We start from the raw sequence: 25,808 nt of genomic DNA on the forward strand, positions 1-25,808 counted from the left end.
CACCGCTGTGGCCTCTCCCGTTGCGGAGCACAGGCTCCGGACGCGCAGGCTCAGCGGCCATGGCTCACGGGCCCAGCCGCTCCGCGGCATGTGGGATCTTCCCGGACCGGGGCACGAACCCGCGTCCCCCGCATCGGCAGGCGGACTCTCAACCACTGCGCCACCAGGGAAGCCCAAGAAGTAACATCTTTATGCTGAATCGGGACTATAAAGTAGACCCTGGGTGGGCAGATTTACCCACGTGGAGCACGCACGGTTCACCCAGATCCTGCAGCACATTCACCCTTACTCCCTTCTCCAGCATTGATGACCCGAATGGGGGTGGATTCTGACACCATCAACCTCTATCCCCACTTCCTCTATCTCATTTAATTCTCCGGGAGCTCTATAAAACTGAGAGTATTATCCCAATTTTACAGATGGAAAAACCAAGCTGCTGAGAGATTGAATGAACTATTCCTTGTCTCTAAGCTGATCAGGGTCAGGGTTCAAACCCGAGTCTGCCTATATCCAGCTTTGCATGACAGGAAGTGGCTTGTCCAATGTCTTGCAGTTAATTTATACCAAGAGCCAGAACAGGAACAAAGTTTGGCCTCCTGGTCTAGGGCACTTTCTCCAGAGTTCAAGGAAGTGATTCAGCTGTTTGCTTCCCTTGAGGCTGGGAGATAGAATGTGAAGGCACAGGAAGTGGGAGTGAGATGCCTTAAGGGCATGCTTGCCCAGCCTCCCATCTGGGAAACAGAAATTAAGACCTGCCCCAGACGGAAGCCCAACAATCAAATAGGATAATAAACATGAAAGCACTTAATACACTTTAAAGGGCTAACCAAAGTACAGTGTTACCAGAAAAACCTCTAAGGCAAGTCAAGCTCATTTTCCAGCCCCTTCTCTCCATCTGTGTCCATAAGAGAGAAGTGTTATTCAGATAACACAACACAAAGTGGCTGTGTTATCTGAATAGCTCATGAGCTGAGGATGTTCACTTTTCAGATTTTCTCCATTCTAACTCAGGGATACTATTTCCTCTAAACCGATGACTTAGAGGACGAGGAGGTTTGACTTCTGGCCAGTGGTGGAGATGGGTCATCTCGGGAACCCGGGGTTAGGAGACCATTCGGGCCTGAGCTACTCAAGGGGAGAACGATTTCATCCCAGCTCTTCTCTGTCCTGGGACATGCATTCCCCTCCTATTTCCCAGTGATCACAAACTTTAAATGCAGGGTTGTTTGCAAGGTGAGAGGTACCTTTCACCCTGAACCACATAAATTACCCAGAGCAACAGCTGGGCATTTGAACTGCACTGCTGGAACTTAATCCCACCAGACAGAAGAGAACAAACGGGCCTACAGGCTTTCTGTAAACCATATGCTTCTATTTGATTCTTGAAAGCTACAAATACAAGTTATTCTAGGATCCAGTGGTAGCGTGCCAGTGGCCGGCATTTAAGCCAGAATAGAGTGGAAAGCATGTACCTGTCCTCATCAGCCTGCATAGGAAGTCACCGACCCCATCAAGCCAGGCACCCAGCCTCAGGGCAGGAGGACAAACAAACCAGTCCACTGAGATGAGAAACTACCCTGTTTTTAGAAACTTTCCAAGAAAAAGATCCCACAGCCTCACTTAGCTGCCATCTATGGTTTCTATCCAAATCCCTTGTGTTGCCACCTCGGCTGGTGACCTGCTCAGTTCCTTAAGAGCTGTTTAAATAAATGCAAGAATTTAGACACTCAAGAGTTCAGAGATAGCACAGTCTAATGGGTACATTGCCCAGAAAAACAGATTAAGGGTCAGGCAGGCCAGCTTTTGCTGCCCGTTCAGCTAGTCACCAAATATTTACTAAGCATGCACCCTGTGCAGGGGATACCAACCACAGTGAACAATAGAGATAAAAATCTTTGCCCTCAGTGTGTTCACCTGGGAGAAAGGCCTAAATTTGCTACATGACCTTGGGCTGGTCTCTTAGCTGCCCTGGGCCTCGTTTTGCCCTTCAAGAACATTCCCCACTTCTTTCTTCTACCTCCTATGACTACCGTGGAAGTAAGATGTGAAAATTACTTTCAGCTCTTTTCCAGAAAGAAAAGATTGTGAATTCTTAAAAATGTTAATTTCCCTTCCTGTTTTACCCTTATTTCTATTTCACTTCCCCCCAACTTCTAGGAATGCTTAAGTACCACACTTTGCCTCCCAAAGTAGAGGGAGGTTACTTGTAATAACAGAACCTGTTCATTGAGAGCTGCTCTTTCCTGCTGGTCCTAGTGTCCTGACCTATCTTCCCTCTCCGACCTTCTCAGTCCAGCCACACTTGTCACTTTTTTTTTCAATGGGATTGGAAAAGTTGGAGTAACTTGGGCACCAAAGATGCCCTAAGCCATCAAATGACTCTGAAGGTAATGAAGAGAAGTACAACAATGATAGCTATTCTTCCTTCACCAAGTGCTAAGTGTCAGGCACTGTGTAAGTACTTTGTGCAGATTTTCTTATTTTTAGTTACAAGTATACGGTAAATATAATTTATGTGCCCCATTTTAGAGACAAGGAAGTGAAGGCTCAGAAAGATCCCTTTTGTAGTAGGAGGAGAAGGCAGCCTAACCCCCGAGCCTATGCTCTGACTCAGTTCACGATTCCATGCCACTCTGCTCACCTCCAGCCTACCCACCCTTCTGGAAGTTTCCAGAAGGAATAACTTGCAGGAGAAACTGGAGCTCACTTGGGGGCTCTGTGTGGAGAGGGCCGCGTGGAGAGGCTCAGCTGTGTCCTGGCGTGGGTCTACGGCAGAGCCCTTGTGTGGGGTGTTGATTCAAAAGTGCTCTAAGCTGTTCTCTCAATGGTTCCCTTCAGAATGATTCTCTATGGGAAGAGGCAGGCAGTGTTGTCTCACTGCTTTGTTGAGGGGAGAGATGACAAGGGCCTTTATTTATTTTGTGTGACCTCAGTATGCCTTCTAATGGGGTCAGGTAAATGCCTCGGTGACCCCGGGGTGAAGGAGCAGTGTGCGAGGTGGGTTGCCCACATCCAGAGTGGACACATGTGTGAGCTCCTCAGACTAAACAGGAGGAAACAGATCAGAGAGGCAGAGTTTCTCGGGTGACCCCACGCTCCAGGGTGGACGCTGGTCACCCCTGCTGGGGGCCAGCGGAACTGTGATCGCCACACTTGTCCACAGACTCCAGGCAGGGGTTGGACCAAACTATAGTATCGGCCACGTGGAACTATTAAGGTATTTTGGTGGACTTCTTTTTAACAACACTTTTGTCTTTTCTGTTTGTAGAATAATGTATGCTCATTGGTAAAATGAGAAAATGAAGTATTAAAGGAAAAAATAATACTCATCTTTTTAATGAGTAGGCAAAAGCAGGAAAAAGTAGGGAAATCCCCAAGTGCCTTTCATAACAGAGGAGACAGATTAACACTCTCATTAAAAAAACAATTGTAATATTATTTTAAAGAGATGCTGGGCAGCAAAGTTCTGTTTAAAGATTGTCTCCCCCCCGTCTCTGGTCTCATGTCAGCCGTACACAGCTAGGGATCTGCTACCAGCCCCCGAAGACAAGTCCAAAATGCAAGCCACGTAATTCCCCAGGACAGCCCTGATTCTGAAACTTCCGTCCTCCACAGGCAGCCGAAATCTGACTGCATCCTTTACAAACAGTGGGAAAGCTGTGTTTGCTGCTCTGAGGAAAAAAATGGGCCTGAGTGTGTGTGGGTCTGAGTGTGCATACGGGAATGGTCCTCTGTGGCAACAGAGAAATTTTTCAAATAATGCTTCATTCACATTTCTTCTTGATATACAACAAGGATAATGGAGCTGAGTCTGGTTTCTTTCATCCCCCCTTTTTTTTCTTAAAGAAAAAGACATCTTGCAAAACGAAATGTTGATGATAATGTACAGGAAGACATTCTTATACATTTTGGATAAACTGGTATATTTACTTTGTAGAGTGATCTGGCAATATCTAGTGATGTTTTGCATATGCATTCGTTATCCAGAAATCCCATTTTTAAGTATATCCTCTTGGGAAGCTCTTACATTTTTTTGCAAGGAGACATGTAAAAAGGCAGCTCATTAGAGTACTGCCTAATACCACGGGCACAAATCCCCAAAGCAATCAATGGGAGAGATATAGTTTAGAATACATAGAGTAGCTGAAATGAATGAAGAGTCTGTTTTCATCGCACTCAAAATAGAAGATCCAGGGATAAGTAATTTAACTATAGGGTGTGGGTGGCACGTTAACTGGAAAAGAACATTCTTTTTTGCTCTAAATACTGAGATGTGCCCATTCTGTCATCCAAAGACTCATAAAGACCCACCAGGTGCCAGCACAGTACCAGACACCAGAGAGCCTGCCCTCCAGTTGGAGGACTTAAGATCTCAATAACGGAGCAACAGTAAATGGCTGAAGGGTGGCCCTGAAATGCCAGAGAATGCGGCACAGGTTAGAAGGATCAGAAGTCCAGAGACAGACGCACTTTTCCCTGTGAGCTATCAACTAAGCCAAGTTGATAGGGGCCTGGGTGGGCTCCTTGATTTTCTGGGCAATCTCGCTAACACCTCCATCTCCAGCCAAGTACACACGCCCAGAGGGAACTGTGTGCGCTGCCATGAGAAAGGGCTGAGCTGGCCAGAGCATATGCTTTCAAGTGTTTTTAAGTGTTTCAACCATAACCACTATGCCCTATCCACCAGGTAATTCCATGGAGTCTTGGCCCGCATTTCCCTGGTTCCAAACTTAGAGCACACTCTTCACCGGCCACATAGAAGGCTTTGCCCACCACGCTGGCTGATGACACACCAGGAGCCCCTGACCCGCTTGTAACGGAGCCCGGCCCAGCTATAGGACTTCTCTTGCCAAGGCCCACGAGGACCCTGGGCTGGGGTGTTTTACTCTGAGTTTATTTGCAGCTGAATTACATGAACAGCTGTTACCAGGAGAAACAGGGAGAGGCAGAAGGACACGGAACTTATGGCCAATATTATTTTCTAGGGATAGTCCTGACTCCTTCCTGTCCTTTACCTCTGAAAACTCACTGATGATCAGGTCCTCCCAATTTCACCCCCGTTCTAGGTCCCCCGTGGATTCCCACTGTCACTACACCCTAGATGACACTAACAGCCTTCAGGCTGGCCTCCCTGACTTCAACGTCTGTTCCTCCAGCCCCTCCTCTGACACCACCAGAGGGCTCCTCTCCTGATCCTACAGGAAAAAAAAAAATCCAGCCTCTCAACCTGACCAAAAGCCCTCCACAAACTGGACGTTGCCTCCATCTGGTATGCTCCCCCAGCTGGCAGCCCCCAGCTGTCCTGGACCCACCACGTGCCTCTCATCTCTCTCCTCCACGCATACTCCTCCTCTACCTCTGATGCTTCCCCAAGAAGGGCCAACAAACTCATCCTTCGAAGTCCAACTCAAATGTCCTCCGCCGTCTGCACTCGCATTCCCCCATACCCAGCCCCCAGGGGTCACCACTTTCTCCCTGTCAAGACGTTCGTCTCTCCAGTGAGTGGGCTTACTGGTTCCTCCACTGGCCTCTGTGCTGGACCACGGAGGACAGCAAGCTCTCGTTTACCCCTGAATCCTCAGGGCAGAGCGCAGAGCCTGGCGGGCAGCAGGTGCTCAGCTCCATGGCCTTCACAGAACGCATGCGCCAGACACCGAGGGCCCCGCCCCTCACCTGCTGGGTCCTCAGGGCGTCCAGCTCCCTCTCCAGCCAGGTGCGCAGTCTCCGCTCCATCTGCTCCCGCTTCTCGCAGGCAGACTGCAGCTGGGTCAGGGCCTGCTGCAGCTTCTCAACCTTCTCCACGTATGCCTGCTTCTCTCGGAGCTGAGTGGAGGGGGAGAGGAAAAGGGAGCACGGAATTTGGACAGTGATCCTCAAGGCTGGGGTGGAGATTGGGGGTGTGTGTGTCAGAGTACCTCGAGACGCTATTTAAACTACAAGTGCGTGTACCTTCTCCACTCCTATCCCTCAGGTGTGCTGGGACAGAAAAGATTTAGACGAAGGCCACCAGTTACACCTAAATCAGCTGGGATGCTAGGAACTGAAAACCCTAACAGGCCACCTGCTTTCAGTCATTTATACAGCTCTGAGCTCAATCCGTGGTTATTGTTGAGTCATTATAGCATCAGCAGGCATTGGAAATGAGGTTAATAAAGATTTTTTAAATGTTATACGGAAATGCTTATTCTATAATGTTAACTGAAAAGTCCAGAATCAAAAATTATATGCAACATTATCACAACTATGCCTGCCTATCTATCTATGTATCTATCATCTATGTATGCAAAAAGACTGAAAGGAAATAAAAGCATCAACTGTGTTTGTCTGTATGGCAGAATAATTTCTCATCTTCTTTACTCTCTTCTGTATTTTTCAAATTTTCTATAACTACCAATTACTATTAGAAAAATTGTGTCTGTATGTATTTATGCATGTGTACCCATTTGTGTATGTGTGAATGAGTATGACAATATCTGATTATACATACTTGTGGAGTAATTTCCTCCTAAAGATTTCAGAGCCCTTTATGGATGACAGCCCTGGAGAGACGGGAAAGGCCTAATGAACACGCAAACCACACAATCACTGAGGAGAGGCAAATTAAGGTAAAAACTGATTTATGTAAATGTCACATCAGGTATGGATTTAGACTCACGGATCAACCACTTCAAATTCTTACCCTCAGACTTTGTTTTCTTCCAGTTAGGAGTTTGGCCCATGTTCATAAATCCCAGGCACATTTCTAACTTTCTGGGGATTGGCTGGTGCCAAAAATCAGACTGAGGCTTTTCCTTGATCTGGTCCTGGGTGAGAAGGCACCAGATGCTATTTCCTGTCACTCTGCACCTGGGCATGCAGATGCCTTGCAGGTGATTCAGATCCTGAGTTCAACCCATGATTGCACTGGCAAGTTGGAACATGCTAGCGATTTAAGAGCTCGCTGCAAAGGGTGGTTTCTGACTTAGCAGGCAGCCCTGCCAGGAGCAATGCCTGTGCCCTAGCCAAAACCACTGCGACAAAAAACGAGGTGCTTCTGACCTTTTGCCGGGGGGCGTGGACAGCAACTTATAGCCTTTTCTACACCTGCTCTTGGGATTAGTTTTCATCTGACTCTTTCATTCACTGTGCCTTTGATTGTTTGAGGACCTACTAACTGCAGGTTCCTGCGCTAGAAAAGCCTCATCTGATAAACTATTTTGTGAGTACCATTCATACACCACTTACCATGTCGTAGACTGTATACCATTCTCTGAGTGTGTAGCCCCTAGAATATAAGTGCCATGAGAATTGTCTGCTTGGGGCAGAGTGCACAATACGTCCCCAAGGCCTGGAACAGTACCTGGCATCCAGTTGGTACTCAGTAAGTATTTGTTAAATGAATGAGTTAATATTATCACTAACCAACTGCAAGATTCTTGGAGGCATCGATCTCTCTCATTCACCCTTGGGTCAGCCTTAAGTCTAGCAAGGAGTATATAATGATGATGATGACTAGTAGTAACAGTAATTAATCGGCCAACATTTTGGAGGCACTACCATGCCAAGCTTTGTGCTTTATATGAGGTATCTCGTTTAATCCGCCCAATAACAATAGAAGGTAAACTCTTTTATATTACCTCCATTTAACAACGGAGAAAACTGAGGACTGAATAGGTTAGTGACTCACTCAAGGTCACACAGCTGATATACCACCCGTCTAACTCACGTGCTCTGCCTCTAGAGTCCAAGCCCTTAACCATCATGGGAAGTTACGGTAAGCACTCAGTGTGAGCCATCTAAACTGAGTTAAGATCCTTCAAAAGAAACTTTAATAAGAACAAGGAGGGACACTGGAAGCCAGACACATGAGACATTTTGGAGAAGTTACATACAATCAATCAAACACAGATCCTATATAAATATAATGACAAGAAAAGACCCATAATGCTGATTATAAAGAACCTGTCTTCAAGGAATTCACAACTTTTGCTTTAACAGAAATATTAAAATTAAAATATTTCAAAATTATCACTTTCCTTTGCTCCATACATGGAGATGGAGCCTTGATAAGTGCCCTAAGAATGAGTTCTGGCCTCCCTTCCTGAAAGCAGACCTCCTGTCCTTTAGGGGTTAAGGTCACTTTCTGGAGCAGATAGTTTCCTATTTAATGAGTTGCTTGCTGGTGACAAGGAAGAGACTCTGGGGCTGTTGCCTGGGATCCTCATGCTAGTATTAAAACTGTACACAGGACTTGTGGGGTTTAACGGGACGGGTTGAACGGACAAGACCCTACTGACTTAACAATCTTCCCCTTTAGCTGCATTAGCCTTGAAGTTGTAGTTTGCTGAGACACCCAAGCCACCTGGCGCCAGGAGGTGTTTCCTGAAGGAACAGCTTTCTATTGTCGACAGCAACAGCAACAGCAGTTGGATCAATAATAGTGCTGTTCCCTGCGTGCCAAGCACCAACTCGGTCCTGGTGGAGAATATCTCGGTCATGCCGCTCTGTGACTTGGAGTCTCTACTCTCCACCGTGGGTCTGCTCGGCTCAGCCTCACCACACACAGCAGATGCAACAGGCTCCCCTGTGCTGCTGTGTCTACAGCCCGGATGCCCTAGCCAGCACCTCAGGAGTGGTCACTTCCCCAGTGAGGCTTAAAGGAAAAGTCTACTCTTAAAACTTCACCTAAAGGCTGGATTTCATCAGAAACCACTAAACCCATCACGCTTGAGCGGAATCAACGTTTCCTGGATTGGGGGGTCATTACCTGGCCAAGCCAACTTCTGAAAATTGGAGCCAGGTTTGCTGAACACCACCCCAATCCCACCGCATCAGAAGACTTGGCCTTTTTTATGCAATCGAGAGCCCAGAGACACAGCACTTAACTGTTAATTGAGTCTCTTCTCTCCACAGGCACCAGTGGTTCCCAGTCCTTCCACTTATTTTCAGCCTTGGACACCTGCCAGCCAGTGGGCAGCAGCCTGCGTTTATGGCTGAGACTGAACTCTTTGCTGATGGTTATTCACGTCTGCCTCTCATCCTCTGCCCGGCTCTGGGGTGGATAAATCCTGTTTTTATTCATTTTTATTTGGGAGGTCACCTACATCTCTCCCCTGACTCAACTCCCTTGGAGTTGGCTCTGGTTAAAGTTGCTGGGTTAGGAAACGGAAACGGAGGCCCTTGGGGCTCTGTGCACTGCATCCCACCCCACGCGCCCCCCCGCCACCCCCCACAGGCTCACCTCCTCTTCCAGCTTGATGACCCTGGCCTGGGCGTTGCTCAGAGCCTGGTCCAGGATCTCGATGTGTCTCCGGTGGTCCTCACTCGCGGTCCGCACTGCCGCTAATTCCATTTCTAACTTCTCCTTTTCCTTCAAGAATTCTTTGTCTAGAAGGGAGACGGGAACAAAACGACCTCTATCAGAAGGCACTCACCCTCTGGGCCATTGCCAGTCTACATCTGGCAAGGATTAAAAGTAAAAAAAGCATACAAAAAGTAGAGGGTTGAATTACTGCCTTTTCTCCCTATTCATAGTGGTGGTGTGTGAAGCAAGGATTTTCTCGAAAACCACTGTAGGGCTTCCCTGGTGGCGCAGTGGTTGGGAGTCTGCCTGCCAATGCAGGGGACGTGGGTTCACGCCCTGGTCTGGGAAGATCCCACATGCCGCGGGGCAACTGGGCCCGTGAACCACAACTACTGAGCCTGCGCGTCTGGAGCCTGTGCTCCGCAACAAGAGAGGCCGCGATAGTGAGAGGCCCACGCACTGCGATGAAGACTGGCCCCCGCTTGCCACAACTAGAGAAAGCCCTCGCACAGAAACGAAGACCCAACACAGCCATAAATAAATTTTTAAAAAAAGTTAAAAAAAAACCAAAAAACACTGTCAACTATCGGTATAGTCCAGGTCACAGTTCCAGAGATGAACGGCACAAAAAGAACCAGTGACCCTGTGTTCTCAGGGACTCACTTCTGTACAACATTTACTTTAAGACTTCAAATTAACCTTGGACCTATGATTTTCTTTCAGGCTCACAAGCTCTCCAGCTTCTACCTTCCAAACCAGTGATGGAAAGGCAGGCAATACTAACGATAATACTAACGCTCTCATTCATAGAGAAATAAACCAAGGTCCAGAAGGTTAAGCTTTCACTCTGAGGCCAGGCGGTAGAGGGGAGCTTCAATCCAGGCCTCCTATCTCTGTCTGGGTCCTCTTGCATATGACCTGGCCTCACCTTTTCTCTGAGTTCTGCTCAAGAGAGGAAAGACAAAGTGCTCTGGATGTGGGGAAACAGCTGTCCTCTCATTCAGTGACACTGTAGCTGACAGTGATCACTGTCACTCTGCACATGGAGAGGAAAGGCTGCCTCACAGTGGCTTCCACACAGCTCTCCTATAGACTCATCCACCAATTTACTTAAGCAGGCAGGGCCCACGCTGTTATGAGATCAGTATCATTTACTGAAAACATTTCTCCTGTTACAAAAACAATGCAGGCATGCCTCAGAGATGTTGCGGGTTCCGTTCCAGACCACCGTTGTAAAGCAAGTCACATGAACTTTTTTGGTTTCCCAGTGTATATAAAAGTTATGTTTACACTATACCGTAGTCTATTAAATGTGCAATAATAGCATTATGTCTAAAAAACAACGTATGTACCTTAATTAAAAAATACTTTATTGCTGAAAAATGCCAAAACAATGAAAACAGTAACATCAAAGATCACTGATCACATATCACCATGACAAGTATAATAATAATGAAAAAGTCTGAGATACTGTGAGAATTACCAAAACATAACATAGACACATGGAGTAGCTGCTATTGGAAAAATGGCGCCAAGAGACTTGCTCAATGCACGGTAGCCACAGACCTTTAATTTGTAAAAAATGCGATAAAACAAAGCGCAATAAAATAAGGTATGCCTGTGTATTTTATTTTTAAGGTAATTTAGAATATTTAGACATGTTGATTATAATATGGAAAAACTTGAATGGACTTACTGTGTAAGGTTAAGGGATCGGTTAAATAAACTACAGTAAACCCTACAATAGAATAGGATGCACCCATTAAAGCTAAGTAAGAGAATATTAGTGATGAGGAAAAAAATCGTCATTGTTGAAAAACAGTGGTTACAAAACCCTATGCACACTCTTCCAAATTTGTAGAAAACAGGGTGTATAATGATAAGGGTAAGGGCAACGACCACAGTTAGAAATTGATTTCTCTGTGCCCACACCACTCAGATGCCTCATACTGTTTACCTAGTCCTCCTAGCAAACCAAACTGAAACACCAAGAACCAAAGTCTGCAAGCTATACGAGCACGTGACAGTGGTTTCACTCATTCATGATTTCCTTGTATAGCCATTCATTCATTTAGTGAAGAGCTATCAAACATTAAGGACCAGCCTTATGGGCACTGAAGCAATAGAAAGAACGCTGCCCGTAAGGAGCGGGGAAAAATGTGGTTTTGAATACAGGGCAAAGACACTTTAAGGCTGCCAATACTCAATAAACAACCCGCAATTTTAAAGCCGGAAGGGATCATAGGAAACACCCCCATCCAGTTCTGCCCCCTTTGTTTTCCGGGTGAGGAAAGGAAAGGCCAGGAGCAAAGGCACTCATCCAAGGTGCCCCGCCAGCTGGGGCAGAGCCAGGGCCAGATTCCGTGTCTCCTGTTGGCCACTACAACGTCCTTCCCGCTTGACTGCACTGCCCTTGCTTTGTGAGCTTATGTTGATGGGAACAGGGTGCAACGGAAAAGCTTCGGAACGAACAGAATGAAGGAGCAGACTTGTAAAGCGAGCATTGGCTGTGACGCCTAGAAATAATGGCGCCTCTCGGACACAAAACGAAGTCACCAAGATTCTGACCCAGAAGACAGCATTACTTTTGGGCTCTTATACCCCACTGCAATGACCAACTGCCCTCCCCCCTTCTCCCTTTCAGTGGCATGAAATGCTGCCTCCGAAACCTCCTTCCCAGTGCATAGAGAACGGGCATGCAAGAGGCCTAAACAAATGGGCCAGGAGCAGCCCACTGGCTCTGGGGCCCACCATCCACTGCCCAGGGCGGACCAGAGCATTTCACGCTTTCTGTGCAAAATTACTGACATTTGAGCACTAGCTCCCTGGGTTTGGACAACATCTGAACAGGCATGGTGCCCACTGCCCTTGTCCAAGCTCTGGAGGGCACCCAGGAGTTAGTGGGCAGGCCTGGGGATGAACCACCGACTTCAGAGTTTCTACCTGCTTGTCAACCTAAGCTTAACAGTTCTTGTCTTTGTTGAGGGCAGTCAAGGACACATCAATTTTGGCCAGAGGCAAAGTCTAGAAGCCAAAACCAGAGCTTCCTGCAGTTTTTAAACTGATGGTCATAATTATTGCTGTGTCACAATGACAAACATTTGGATTTCTGAATTAACGAATACCCCTCCGCTCCAACACACATGTGCGGGCACGCATACACACAAACACGCATCCAACAGTTGCTATTCCCTTGATAGGCAGTATCATATTGTGGATAGAGAATGGACTTTAGCATCAGAAAGAACTGGGTTCAAATCCTACGTTTACCACTTTCCAGCTCTGAGGCTTTGGGTACGGTATAACCTCTTTGAGTCTCAGCTCCCTCATCTATCAAACGGGAAAGATAACATTTAGATCATGGTGTTGTGATGACTCTGTTGACGGAGATGATGCATATAAAGTATAAAAGGACCTAAATATCTAAGACTTTACCTGTTTAGGTCATTATTGATTCCCTGAGCCTAGAACATGGTCTGACTCAATAAATATTGTTGAATGAATGAGGGAATGAATGAATGAATCTCTACTGTGTGCCAAGTTCATTGCCGATGGTATAATAAATGGCAGCTCTTGTTAGCGTTTAGCATTTGGCATCCTTGGGATCTCCTGACAGCCTTTGTTATGCAGCAGTCCACTCTACCTCTGAAGCCACCACTCATCAGATGGCTGGTACTGACCCTGGACGTCCCTGGTTCCCTTCTCTGCCCAGGCTCCCTGAACCTCACAGGGCGCACATCAGGACAAAGATGTGGGTATCAGACGGAGACTCCATCCGTTAGCTCTGGAATGCTTTTCAGGTCTCTGGAATTCATGGGTCCAAACATCTTTGTCCTAAGTTTGGTGACTTTAGACTTCAGGCTGAAGCTGTATCAGTTAGTGTCACTCACACTGGCTCAGAACTCCTTGTCCGTGGACAGGAAGTGGTGCTCTCGATGGCAAAGTTTTAAAAACCGATGTTCATGACAATTGTGATAATAAAAAAACCTGCTCATGTTTGTTGAATGGGTACTGTGTTCCAGGAATGGTGCCTTATATTATTCCCTTTAATTACTCCATTTATATTATTTCCTTTAAGCCTACTCTATGAGGTAGGTGCTATTATTATTTCCGTCTTCCAGTGGAGGAACATGACATTAAGAAAGGATAAGTAGCGTGTCCACAGAAGTGATGCCCGTCAGTGGGAGAGCGAGAACCGGCATTGGCCTCTCTCTAATACATGTTCACAGGCACGGCGCTATACTGCCTCTGCTGTGCAAGTGTGCGGGGATGAAGACCCACAGAATAACAGAAGCAGGGGGCGTGGGAGAGCGCCATTGTAACACAGCTCATTGTGGCACAAATTTAAGTATGCCACAGATCATATCATATATCTCAAAATACAGCAATTAATCCTCATGTGTATCCTTTTGCAAATATTAATTAATTAAGCATCTGCTACATGGAGGCATCACAGAGTACTAGATAAAAGCACGGATCTAGGGCTTCCCTGGTGGTGCGGTGGTTGAGAGTCCGCCTGCCGATGCAGGGGACACGGGTTCGTGCCCTGGCCTGGGAGGATCCCACATGCCGCGGAGCAACTGGGCCCGTGAACCATGGCCGCTGAGCCTGCGCGTCCGGAGCCTGTGCTCCGCAACGGGAGAGGCCACAACGGTGAGAGGCCCGCGGACCGCAAAAAAAAAAAAAAAAAAAAAAAGCATGGATCTAGAATCAAGCTTCCCAGGTTCATATCCAGCTCTACCACTTATGGTTTTGTGACATGAGGTAAACGGATGTCTTTGTGCTTCAGTTTTCTTGCCTTTAATGTGAGGATCACAATAGTACCCACTTCAAAGTGCATATAGTAAGTACCCAGTAAATATCAACTATGATAATGCCAAGGTTATTGTTGCTAAAAAATTGTGATAAATCCTTGGGCTACATGGTGCATAGGACGGAGCATTCTGCTCTCAGCCAGGTGGGAAGAGAGTCAGGGACACAGGCAAGGGCAACGTGACCAGCTGCTCTAACTGATGCTTGTGCAGGGACTGTGAAAACACAGGAAGGACCCCGACCTCAGGCCAGGGTGTGAGGAGGAGGTGGTGTCCAGGCAGTGAGCCTATGTGGTGGGGGTCACTGTGCCCCTTAACTCCCTGGAGACATGAGAACTGGGTGTGTCAGAACCACTGGAAAAAGTTATCTCTTGGGAGATGCCAAGGGTGAGTCCCATGAGGGAAACCAACTCACAGGGAAGTCCTTTCAGTCTGTTTATTAGCTAAGCCCCTTGGGATGGATCTCAAGAAAGATCAGCCTCACACTGATCTTTTGGCTGTGCTCCAATGTATATACTGAGAATTCCTAGAACAGGCAAGTTGACACAAGGGAACTCTTGCCTAGCATGGCCTGTTTACTCAGTGGATATGAATTACCCTCAACTGTGTGGAGCAGGGCATTGTTTAGCCTGATGGCTCCGGTCCCATTTACACGGAGGATGTCTGCTTGCACACAGTTTATTCTGGAAACCACAGCGATGTCATGGGCTTTGTAGCCAGGCCAGCCTGGTATGATTCTGGCATCTTCACATACTGGTTCACCTTGGACACGTGACTTCCCCTCTCCAGACTCCATCTCCTCAGATGGAACTAACAAGACCTATTTTGCAGGACTGTTATGAGGATTAAAACGATGACCTGTAAAATACCTACCACGGGGCTCGGCACATAACAGATACTTAATAAACAGCAAGAGCTAAGACACATGACACCCAGGCACTGTGCCTTCAGTTTTACAACAGAACCTCATTTCCTGAATCCTTATATCAACTCCACTTGACAACTGAAAAATCTGAAGCAAGATGGGCTATGATACTTGCAACAGGTCAAATGGTAGTTGCTTTTGTGCCTCTACCCCTAGGTTAGTCTCTTTGCTTGAAAAACAGCAGAAGTGGATGGAAGTGAGAACTGGGCCCAGAATTCAAAGATGTTCCCCTTCCATCTTACCCTTCTTTGCCAGCTCTGCATAAGGTTCCAAGTGGACAGTCTGGTGAAAGAGTTTCTGCAATTACTATCTGAGCACCAAGCTTGACTGCTAGCTGAACCATTGGGTGGTGGACCCCAGTAACCTCTGTTGAGAAACAGGTGGAGCACGGGTGTGGGATCTGGCAGTGGAGGTGTCAGGGCACCGTGCGCTGCGCTGTTAGTTTTTAATGCAGTGCTCCAACTTACGGCTGGAGCTCATGGCGGGGTGCAAAGCTGTAACCTGGCCCTTCTCAAGGAGGAATTAATTTTCTAGGCCTTTCCTGATATAATGGGTTTTTGATGAGCTTTTCCCTAAGCCCAATATAGCTGGAGGGACGGAGGAGTCTGGTTGCCACCAGCTTGACCAAGGGGTGACTAATTCGCTAGAATGCTTGGAAGGCAAAAGAGAGGTCTTTCTCCAAATAGCATGATATCACCTATATGTGGAATGTAAAAAAATGATACAAATGAACTTATTTACAAAACAGAAATAGACTCACAGACATAGAAAACAGACTTATGGTTACCAAAGGGGGTAGTAAGGAGGAGATAAATTAGGAGTTTGGGATTAACAGATACACACGACTATATATAGATAACCAACAAGGACCTACTGTACAGCACAGGGAACTATACTCAATATCTTGTAATAACCTATAATAAAAAAGAATCTGAAAAGGACTATATATGTATACGTACATACATATATATATATATCTGGACCACCTTGCTGTACACATGAAACTAACACAAAATTGTAAATTAACTGTACTTGAATTAAAAAAAAAAAAAAGAGGCAAGTGTGTCCTCACCTGGAGTAGACAGCTTTCACAGTGGCTGCCCAGACAGCACTCCACTTGGAAGCATGTCTACTATACTCCTCCCTTCACAGGACTAAGTTCTGAGCAGCCCGTCTGCATCACAAAACCCTGCTCACCCTCCCCTACCCACCACTCCCATCTGACAGGATCAAACCTGAAGGGCCCGGTGACCCAAGCAGAGTCACGTACAGTCTCTGGTCTGGGACTGTGTGAGGGGGAGCCTGGGAGAGAGGGGGATGCTGACACGGAGAGGCAGCCCAGCTCTGAGGCTAGTGAGCACGTCCCACGTGTGCACTAGAGAAACACAGCAAGCACACAGTGGAGAGTGAAGACTCAAGCAGATGGACATGGAGAGATGATGGATGAGAGTCCACGGTGAGACAGGAGAGCGGGAAACAGAGCCACACGGACCAACACTGAGCCCCGCAAAACCATCTGCCCCTTGATTCTCACAAACAGGCCAGCCCAGGCCCCTGGCCCCTGGCCCCTGGCCCCTGCGAGGCCTGCCCACACGTCCTGCCTGGGGCCTCCTTCACACACAAAGACACTTCTGTAAAAAAAAAAATTCCTCTTATCTGGGCCTAAGCTAGCCCAGCTGGATTTTTCTTTTTGTAACCAAAAGATCACTAAGACACTCTCTGTTGTTTCTTTACACCTCTATTCCCATCTCCACCAAGAAAGGACTTGATAGTAATGCCTTAGGACAAGGCTGACCAACACTAATGGCACTGACTCTGGTAACTAGTCACTTCACCAGGCTGATAAAATGGACTCCCTCTTCTGAAAAGATGTCTGAATACTTACTTGCCATATTATCTCTTCCTAAAATGTTTCCTCCTGTTTCTTCTTCCTCAGGATTCTTTGGCCCTGAGTTCCATATCCTGGCACCATATCTTATGATTCTGAGCAGCTGCTGGAGCCTATTCCGAGGGTCAGCTATGATTTATGGGGTAACTGAAGTCAGATCCTCTTGGAAGTCCTTTCTTTTTTTGTGTGTGTTACGCGGGCCTCTCACTGTTGTGGCCTCTCCCGTTGCGGAGCACAGGCTCCGGACGCACAGGCTCAGCGGCCATGGCTCACGGGCCCAGCCGCTCTGCGGCATAGTGGGATCTTCCCGGACCGGGGCACGAACCCGCGTCCCCTGCATCGGCAGGCGGACTCTCAACCACTGCGCCACCTGGGAAGCCCGGAAGTCCTTTCTTTTGAGGTTGTGGGAGTGGAAAGACAATAGGAAGGTATTCCAATTACTTCACTATCTGCAAAGCTATTTAGGTTCCTTCTGCCTCAAAGACATGCTACCCTTGGAAGCTCATTCTTATAACGCCCTCACCCCTTTACCCCGGTTTGAGTGTCAAACTGACAAACCCGGAAAGAGATCCCCAAAATATAATCCAAACAGAGCACGGTTCACATCGTTTAAGAGTGATCTGTTCACATGAGGTTTATTTGATACAGAACAACACAAGAGATGACCTACCTTTAAAAGCCACACTCATTCGTTCAGAAAGCTGACCCCATAACGCCCCTGGTTTGGCTTTTTGTTATCTTTTAAAAATCTGCTGATTAAGTTTCTCAGGTAAGGAAGCTCGTTATTTCAGAAAAGGGTGTTGGGCTCTCTGCCTTCCCTGTATGCATGTGCAAGTTGCCATGGTTCCAGGCAACGGGAGACAAGGGTTGTGAGTGGGCGACTAAATAGGTCTGTTAACAAACACAGGGACACTCCGGCCAGGGCTTGTTTTAAATGGCTGAGAGTGAACTGTTTTAAAACGAATTGCGTAATAAAGAAAATTAAGAAGGGGAGTTCAACCAAACTCTGTTCTGCGGAGCCCTGGGAGAGAGAAGGATGGGGAGAGAGGAGAAAAGGGATGCAGTGGGCCAAGTAGGAAGGAGGAGGCTTCTGACAAACGCACCCGTCTCAACCAGAAATCTGTTCGGGTTTCGTGCGTTCTACGCACTGGGCTTCCAGGTACGCTTCCTTTTAAACAAGAGCTCTGAGTTTGAAAGCCAGTGGTTCAGACATTACAAGAGAAACACAGATTTGTGGAAATGGCTGTTGTTAAAATGTAAGGAAGACATTTTTTTGGAGAAATGAATCAATATGAGAAAGTGAGGCAAAGCCTGAAGTGTGAAGGATTTATTCAATCTTGTTGCCCCAAGTTAAAAGGAAAAGAGAAACTTTCCCTTTTACAAAGTATTATGGCAGCAAAATTACTCTAACATGCAAATTAGTTTGCCAGGCCCACCCTAAAGGCTACACACTGCACGAAGCTTTTCTGATTCCTTCAGTGAAACAGATAGATCTCTCCTGTACGGGAGAACCTGCACACATACACTTTGCTGGGGGGAAGTAGTTCTTTCACGAGTCTTTATACCATATTCTGCTTGTACTCCAGGTACAGTGGCTGATGTCTGTCTGACTTATCCTTCCTACTGGGCTTACTTCATAATGTGTCTAAACCCCTCTATCTTTGTAGGACTTTAGGAATCTAAGATAGTGTAAGATATCTAAGATATCTACCCTATCGAAGATAGTGTAAGTGTTTGGTATGTGAAGAAAGAAATATGACAAGTTTAGGCAACAGTCACTGAATAAGAGGATCCTATCGATACAAGATCAAATTCTAACTGGATATTTAAAATACAATTCAAAACTGATCCTTTTCAGATGCGTATCACTGGAAAGTAACAAAAAGCTGAACCACAAAATCTTCTAGTAATTTAATGGAGGAAAACAACACATTTTGGTCTTAACATAATTTATCTATCGCTCTTTAATATCCAGGAAGTGAGTGTAATACCCCAAAGTGCTACTTTTTGTAGCACCAAACGTAAAATATCTCAGGTATGATTTGGTCAAATATTTATTTGAATACCAGTAAAAGCTCTCTTAATATAACTTTTTCTAATCCACTCATTTTTCGTATTGCATTTTTTTTTTTTTTTTTTTTTTTGTTTGTAAACAAACATTAGCTAGCCAAACCATGGCCTGCCTTACAGTCCAGTCTGCAGCCTACAATTTAGCCCCAGACCCAAGCAAATACAGAAACACTTTTCTTTAGATTGGCTGAGCATTAAATTCACATCTGCCTCTTTCCTTTCTATCCAGTGAGTGGGGTGCCACTTACGCCATTAGCTTTTGTTTCTCACAGACAACCTGATAAACTATACTTCAGGAATAACAGAAAATGCTTTTGAAATACAGAGACAGCACCACAAGTCCGCACAGCAAAAGCTGGCTGGCAGAACAAGTCATATTTCCCTTTCTCCACCTACAAATGTCAAGGTCACATGTTAAAAACTGCAACAAAAACAAAGCCCTTTCCCTAATGTCATTTTTTTAACATGGAAGTCTTAGGGGCAGAAAAAAAGAGTGGGGGGAGGAGAAGCCAAGGATTCTCAATTATATAACCTATTGTGCCCACATATTTGCTCAGCTTAAATGCTGCTTACAAGAAGTGTCTACATTTCTATGGAAACATTAATAAGTTCCATCTGATCAACCTACATCACCTTTCATCCCAGCCGCTCCGCGGTATGTGGGATCTTCCCGGACCGGGGCACGAACCCGTGTCCCCTGCATCGGCGGCAGGCGGACTCTCAACCACTGCTCCACCAGGGAAGCCCCATATTGCATTTTTATTTTAGAAACTATACTTATACACCCAGGTATAAATATAGGTACTTTTTTACCTGCCTAGATTTATACATATGTAGCCTGCAAACTCACTTGACTGAATATGCACCCATTCATCCAGCTCAGCTTCCACATGTACTGTTCAACCTTCCACTTTATTTTTTTTTAACTTGAAGTAAAAATGTACTGCTACTTCTGTGTCACTGCAGACAGCATAAATAACAAATTAAGCAATGAATTAAAATGCCACAGAAATACAGGATGCACAGGGCATTTGATTTTGACTATACACCAACGCGTGAATCGATTAACAACTAAACCTGATAACTTACACTTTCTATAACCTCCACAGAAGTCCTTTTTTGCTTTCTCTTTTCTTAATACAAAAAGGTAAATAACATACACGTCTATTTCCAGGTATGACAAAGTAAGACCCTACCAGACAATCTGCTGCCCCTGCAGAAAACAGCCATGAAGCCTGGATATAATGCAGAGAGCAATGACCTGACAGGAGTGAAAAGTGAGGCAGGCAGACAGATGGCGTGGGAGGCCACTCACTGCAGAGGACAGAGCTGCACCTGTGCTGGGGCTGGACTGTGGCCATTGTCACATTTCATGGCACTGTACACTTAAAATGTGTACACTTATTGTGTGTACATATAGGTATATTATATACCTATATTTGGTTTAATTACGGCATTATTATAATATGTATAATAAAATGATGTTTTCTAAATGGGCCCTTGGAAGGGCAGATATGGGTTAACGCCAAAACCTGGCTGAAAGATAGAAGTTGATGCTGGGGAAATTGTTATATCTGGGACAGAAGTGACTCAATCTACGACTGACCAGGGAGAAAGAAATGCATCACCTGCAATTATAAGTTCTCCTTTCCTTAACTTCTGCGACCCCTCCCATTGTCATTTTTGTAACTTGCTCTGAGCAGATCCTTTTATGCTTCTTCTTTCTACCAAACCACAGCCTTTGTCAGCAAGAAGAAAATCAGTAGCAGATGCAAGCTTATTTTTAATGGTCCAAGACCAAATTTTCTGAACTTAAAGCAAACACTTCGTCCTGTCAAAGTTCTTGGATTCCATTAAGATACAACTGTATCTTCTCCCATCAATTCATGAACCAAAAATAATTTCAAAAACTAATTATAAGAAACTATACCACAGGGTTACTCATTGTATTCTGCTAATTTTTTATTCTTCTCATCCAGAGAGCAAAGAGTTTAATTTCATAGACATTTTGAGAAAACTTTTACGAGTCTAAACTCTATGCTGGTCTCGACAGCTTTTTTGTTTTTGTATCTGTAGTGGATTATCCAGCAAGGCCTTTTATTATGATTGGCTCTGGTTCAAAGACAGATGTAGAAGTCAGAAACACAGAATGTTCATTCCAGTAGTTAGAACTCATTTGAGATGACTTGAATACATTATTATTAAGTCACAGTACTGGGCTAAATAATTCGCAGTAAGACTTCTAGTACAAGAATTATTTATGTTCTCTTACTAAGGCTGGATTCTTCTCTGGGTAAAAATGTGAAATCTTTCATCACCCCCAGAGCCAATAGAGATGACCTTTGGAGAAGGCGAAGGAGAAAACAAGAAAAAGGAGGTGTTCTTGTCATGGTCTTGCATTAAGCACCCAGGGGACCTTGGGCAAATCATCTGATCATCCTTGGTCACAGTTTCTTCTTTAACGAAGCATGGAGGCCATGCTAAACGAGCTCTAAAATCATGCGGAGTCCAACCCCGCCACCTCTTCCCACCTCCCTGGTACACAGGAAGTGGCTCTCCAGAGTCAGCATGCCCTGGGTTCAAAACCTGTCTTCTCCACTTACCTGCCTGTATGACCATGAACAAGTCACTTAACCTTCCTGTGCCCCAGTTTCCTCATCTATTAAATCCCTGTAACACCTACCTCACAGGGCTGCTTGGAGGATGAACAGAGATGGTGTACCTACAGAGGTTAGCACAGTGCTTGGCTCACAGTAAGTGCTCAGTCCATGGTGGCAGCTGTTACTGCCGTTAGATGACATGAACCAGGACCTGAAGGCTAGATTACAAGGGAGCACCCCTGCAACTCCACCTGAAGATAAACTTTGAACCATCAGATCAACAGCCTCCGGAAACTCTGTCACTCACAACGGCCATCAGATGGCCTTTTAATGAGCTCTGGTTCAGAGGACACGTGTATTGCTGGTAACCAGACTTGTGACCTTTCAGGTCCTTTCCAACCCTGAAATATAAGATCTGCAGACATCATCTCACAGCAGGATGCTTATGGGAGGATTTACGGCCCTGCTGGGAGAGGCACCCCTGAGGCCTCACTACCCAGGCAGTTACTAGCTGTGGCTAACCACAGGGCTGTCCTGCCCAGCCCTGTCTCCATCATTAGCTAATTGTGGATCCCCACTGGGCTAGCTAAGGTTTGTGACTGCATTTGGATGTGTCTCAGTTTATCTAATGTGAAATAATCATGCTCACCCGATTAGGAATTAAGTAAAAGATGACTGTGAAACTCTCCCAGGAAAGAAAATAACAGTTATATCCTGATTTATAAATTAGGACAATTTACAAAATAAGACCTAAATACTTCTGAGGTTCTTTATTTTCCATCCTCCTTTTGCTGGGGTTTCTTCTTTCCCTTTCTCTTCTATGACCAGTGCCTGGAGCAGAGGTTCACAGGCTATGCCCTGCAGGCCAAATCCAGCCCACAGTCAAGCCACTTGTCCACGGCTTGTCTATGGCGGCTCTGGGGCTACAGGGTCAGAGTTGAGTAGTTACGGCCCCCAAGCAGAGAATTATTTACATTCTGGCCCTTTACGGAAAGAGTTTGCTGACCTATGGCCTAGAACACTGCGCATTCATGGTAGGTAGCCAGTAACCGTTTTTGAATACGTGATAATGGTCATCATTTCATTCAACATCCAATAAATGTTTATTAAATGCTTCTAAGCACCAGGTACTGTGCCAGCTTCTGAAACACAGTGACCTGGGGCTACGATGGTGAGGATGACAGTCAGGGTCCATGGCCTCGTGGTGTGGACAGTTTAGTACGGGAAGAGAGAAAATGATCATCCAAACAATTCCTTATTTACACTATGAGTGTTTACAAAGGGAACAGGGTACTGGCAGAGTATATAAAAGGAAGACAGGATCTTATCTCAGGCAGCCTTCTCTGAATAACTACCATTTAATTTGAGCCGAGACCTGAACGTGGATTTCTTGCCTCTGAACTGCCAGCGAAAGTGAGGGGTCCCTGATGCCACATGAAATGCAAATGGGTTTCAGTCTGTTTTTCAGTCTGTGCTTCCTGCACCCATCCGTCCAGCTATGAGGGCAAGGAACACAGATCGTAATGAAGTTCGAGACACTTCATTTGTCAATCTCCAAACAGGAATGCTAAGCAAATAGATAATTTTAAAACCAACAAGGTGAAAATCATTAGCCACGTTCACCTGTTAGACACTGGATATCACCACATGACCAAGAGACCGTTCTGCTACCAGCTCTGGTTTTTTAAGCACGGAAAATCGGTCTAAATTGAGGAACATTACTTTTCACACTTGGAGAGAAGATTTGATGGAACGTAAACAGATGCCCTGCAGCCTGGGTGCGCAGCTGGTTGTCATGGAGGTTTGAAGTTTCTTGGTGCTGCCTGTCAAGGTTGATCAAGCGGCTTAGGCACTCATATGCTCTGCCTTCCAAACCCAGCAAGGCTCGGCGGGCCACCCAGGCATTCTTTGGGAACACGGCCCATTGACCCCACCCTGAAAACTGGCAGGTCCTTTCAGAGAAGGTGGAGGGAGAATGCAAAGGAGCAGGAAGGACTGCTGCAGAATAAATGCATGGTATAAAGTCTTCTTTGCATTTCCTATCACCGATTAGCCCGAAGAGCTCTGCTGGCTCAATGCGGAGATTTATTCCTCTATTTCTTTAGAGGAAATGTAGGTATAGGGAGATTAAGCATCTAACTTCAGGTCACTGAACATGTCAGTGAGAGCCCAGGAACCAGAAGATGCGGTAACTGATCCAAGATTAGTTGCTTTAGCCCATGCCTACAAAACCTTTGCTTCTTAGAATCGCACAGCCCTACTAAATATAGACGTCATCTAAAAGATCATCTCCTTCAAAGGAGAATCATTAATTTAGGGCCAGAAAATTTTCTTGGTTTAAGAGATGCACCTTGGCAGGCTTCGTGGACGATTCCTTCCCCTTTGCCCGGGAGCTGATCTGTGGTGTCTGGCATGATCTATGGATTGGTTAGTGTGAAAATATGGTCGGCTGCTACAAAAACTTTCATATACCATAACCAGCTTTCAGCTCCAACATAACCACAGCAGAGTAAAGAGAAGGCGTCAGGGAACCAGAAGTCAACTATATTGTAGTATATAGCAGTCATTTTCATGAAAAAATACTACTGTTCCTCATAGTAGAAGATTTCCCTTACCTGGATATCTTCCTATCCGAAAAACCAAGGAAGGAAGGAAAGGGGGAAGGTGGAAGGCAAAAAAGGAAAAAAAAAATCAAGCATTTTTAAGTTGCTTCTTATTCTGAAGGTAGTTCATTAATAATTTCGCCTAATATCTTGAAATAACTGAGCAAAACCAGAGGCAGCTCCCAACATGACTGGGAGACATTGAGCTAAAAGAACATTTTGATACTGATGCACCATGATGAGAATTTCAAGCCTGTTGTTACAGGGATTTCCCACTTTTACTCAGTCCCTCAATAAACATTTATTGAGTGCCAGGTACATAAAGATCCAAAGGGTTTTAATGAGGGCTGGGGATGGATGTTGGCAAAGAAAAGCCTATAGTTCTCTCACCTAGTGGAGGAGACCCATGCAAAGGAATGGTGCCCACAGAGAATGTAGGCACAGTAGGTGCTTGTAGGAGGGGCTTCGCGCCGAGTCAGGAGCTGAAAGCGCCAGCGGGCCCACAGAGGAGAAAGAAGCCCAGTGCATCCACGTGTGACAACATCTAACCTCTCCTTCCTCCTGAAGCCTGATGGAAACCCACAACATGATGTAATGAAACCCAATGAGGATTCAGAATAAGCTCCTTATGCTCTATGGAGGTCAACAGAATTAATGTTTATGTCATTGTAGTTTCTGCTTTGTGTTTCACACGGGCCCTTAGAGGAAATACAAAAACCAGAGGGGTTTTCTTTTAGGAAATTATTTTTGTCTCTTTTATGTTCTATAAGAGACAGAAAATCAAAGTGCCTAAGATAAAATTCAAGGGTAAGATGACGATTATAAGATACACTGGAAATGGCAAGTTCCTATTATTTTTAATAGAGTGGTCCCACACTTTTTTTTGGTTCATTTTTAAACCCATGGGGATTATAAGGGAAATCAAATCCTATGAATTAGTCTGACTGATTTACACCCATTACTTATTAATTTAAACAAATAAATGAATGTCCAGAAAACCTTTTTTTCTTAGGCAGGGACATTTAACAAAAGCCAGAATCTGACTTACATAGACTTCAGTTTAACCGAATGTGCTGAATCCATGGGGCCTAAAGAATCCTAACGGGGTGATGGTGGGGAGATAAGTTGATGATGGCCATCCTGTAACATGACTGGGTTTCATCCTGGAATAATACAAGTGTGCCAGAGCTAATCAGCTCCCCCTCCACTCAAGAATACAAGAAGATCATCTGTGCCAGTCTTGTTTCCCCACATCTAATATTTTATTTTTGGCTTTCTGACCTACTAGTGATGGAAACTCTGCAGTTACCAATTTTCAGAAAGAAACAGTTAAAACGTTTCACTTATTGAGAAGACAGAGCTAAGAATGATGACAGACATTCCCGGGGCACTGCGTTTAGTGGACAGTGGCCTGTGTCTGGTGTGTGTGTGTGTGTGTGTGTGTGTGTGTGTGTGTACACAAGCACGCACGCTTACATGTGACAAATAAGTGAATGGGAAAACTAGGAATCTCAGTAAGTTAAAAAAGCTAAAGGACCAAGAAGTCCCATTTTCACTCAGCCAGATCACAAAGGAAATTGGCTAGATGCCCTGTTTTTAAGGAGCAATTTGGCTGCAAACATATTTGG

General features: G+C 45.5%; 1 protein-coding gene across 1 annotated transcript in view; it reads right to left on the reverse strand.

Moving 5' to 3' along the window:
* AMOTL1 (angiomotin like 1) overlaps positions 1-25,808 on the reverse strand; it is a 70,454-nt gene that overhangs the window by 10,338 nt on the left and 34,308 nt on the right. The window contains exons 6-7 of the mRNA XM_007464190.1: positions 9,221-9,366; positions 5,529-5,823 (exon numbers count right to left, since the gene is read on the reverse strand). Of these exons, the coding sequence (XP_007464252.1) occupies positions 5,529-5,823; positions 9,221-9,366 (441 nt within the window). The remainder of the gene's footprint in view (positions 1-5,528; positions 5,824-9,220; positions 9,367-25,808) is intronic.

The sequence above is a fragment of the Lipotes vexillifer genome, unplaced genomic scaffold, assembly GCF_000442215.2.
Source record: "Lipotes vexillifer unplaced genomic scaffold, Lipotes_vexillifer_v1.1 scaffold206, whole genome shotgun sequence".
NCBI classification, from domain to species: domain Eukaryota; kingdom Metazoa; phylum Chordata; class Mammalia; order Artiodactyla; family Lipotidae; genus Lipotes; species Lipotes vexillifer.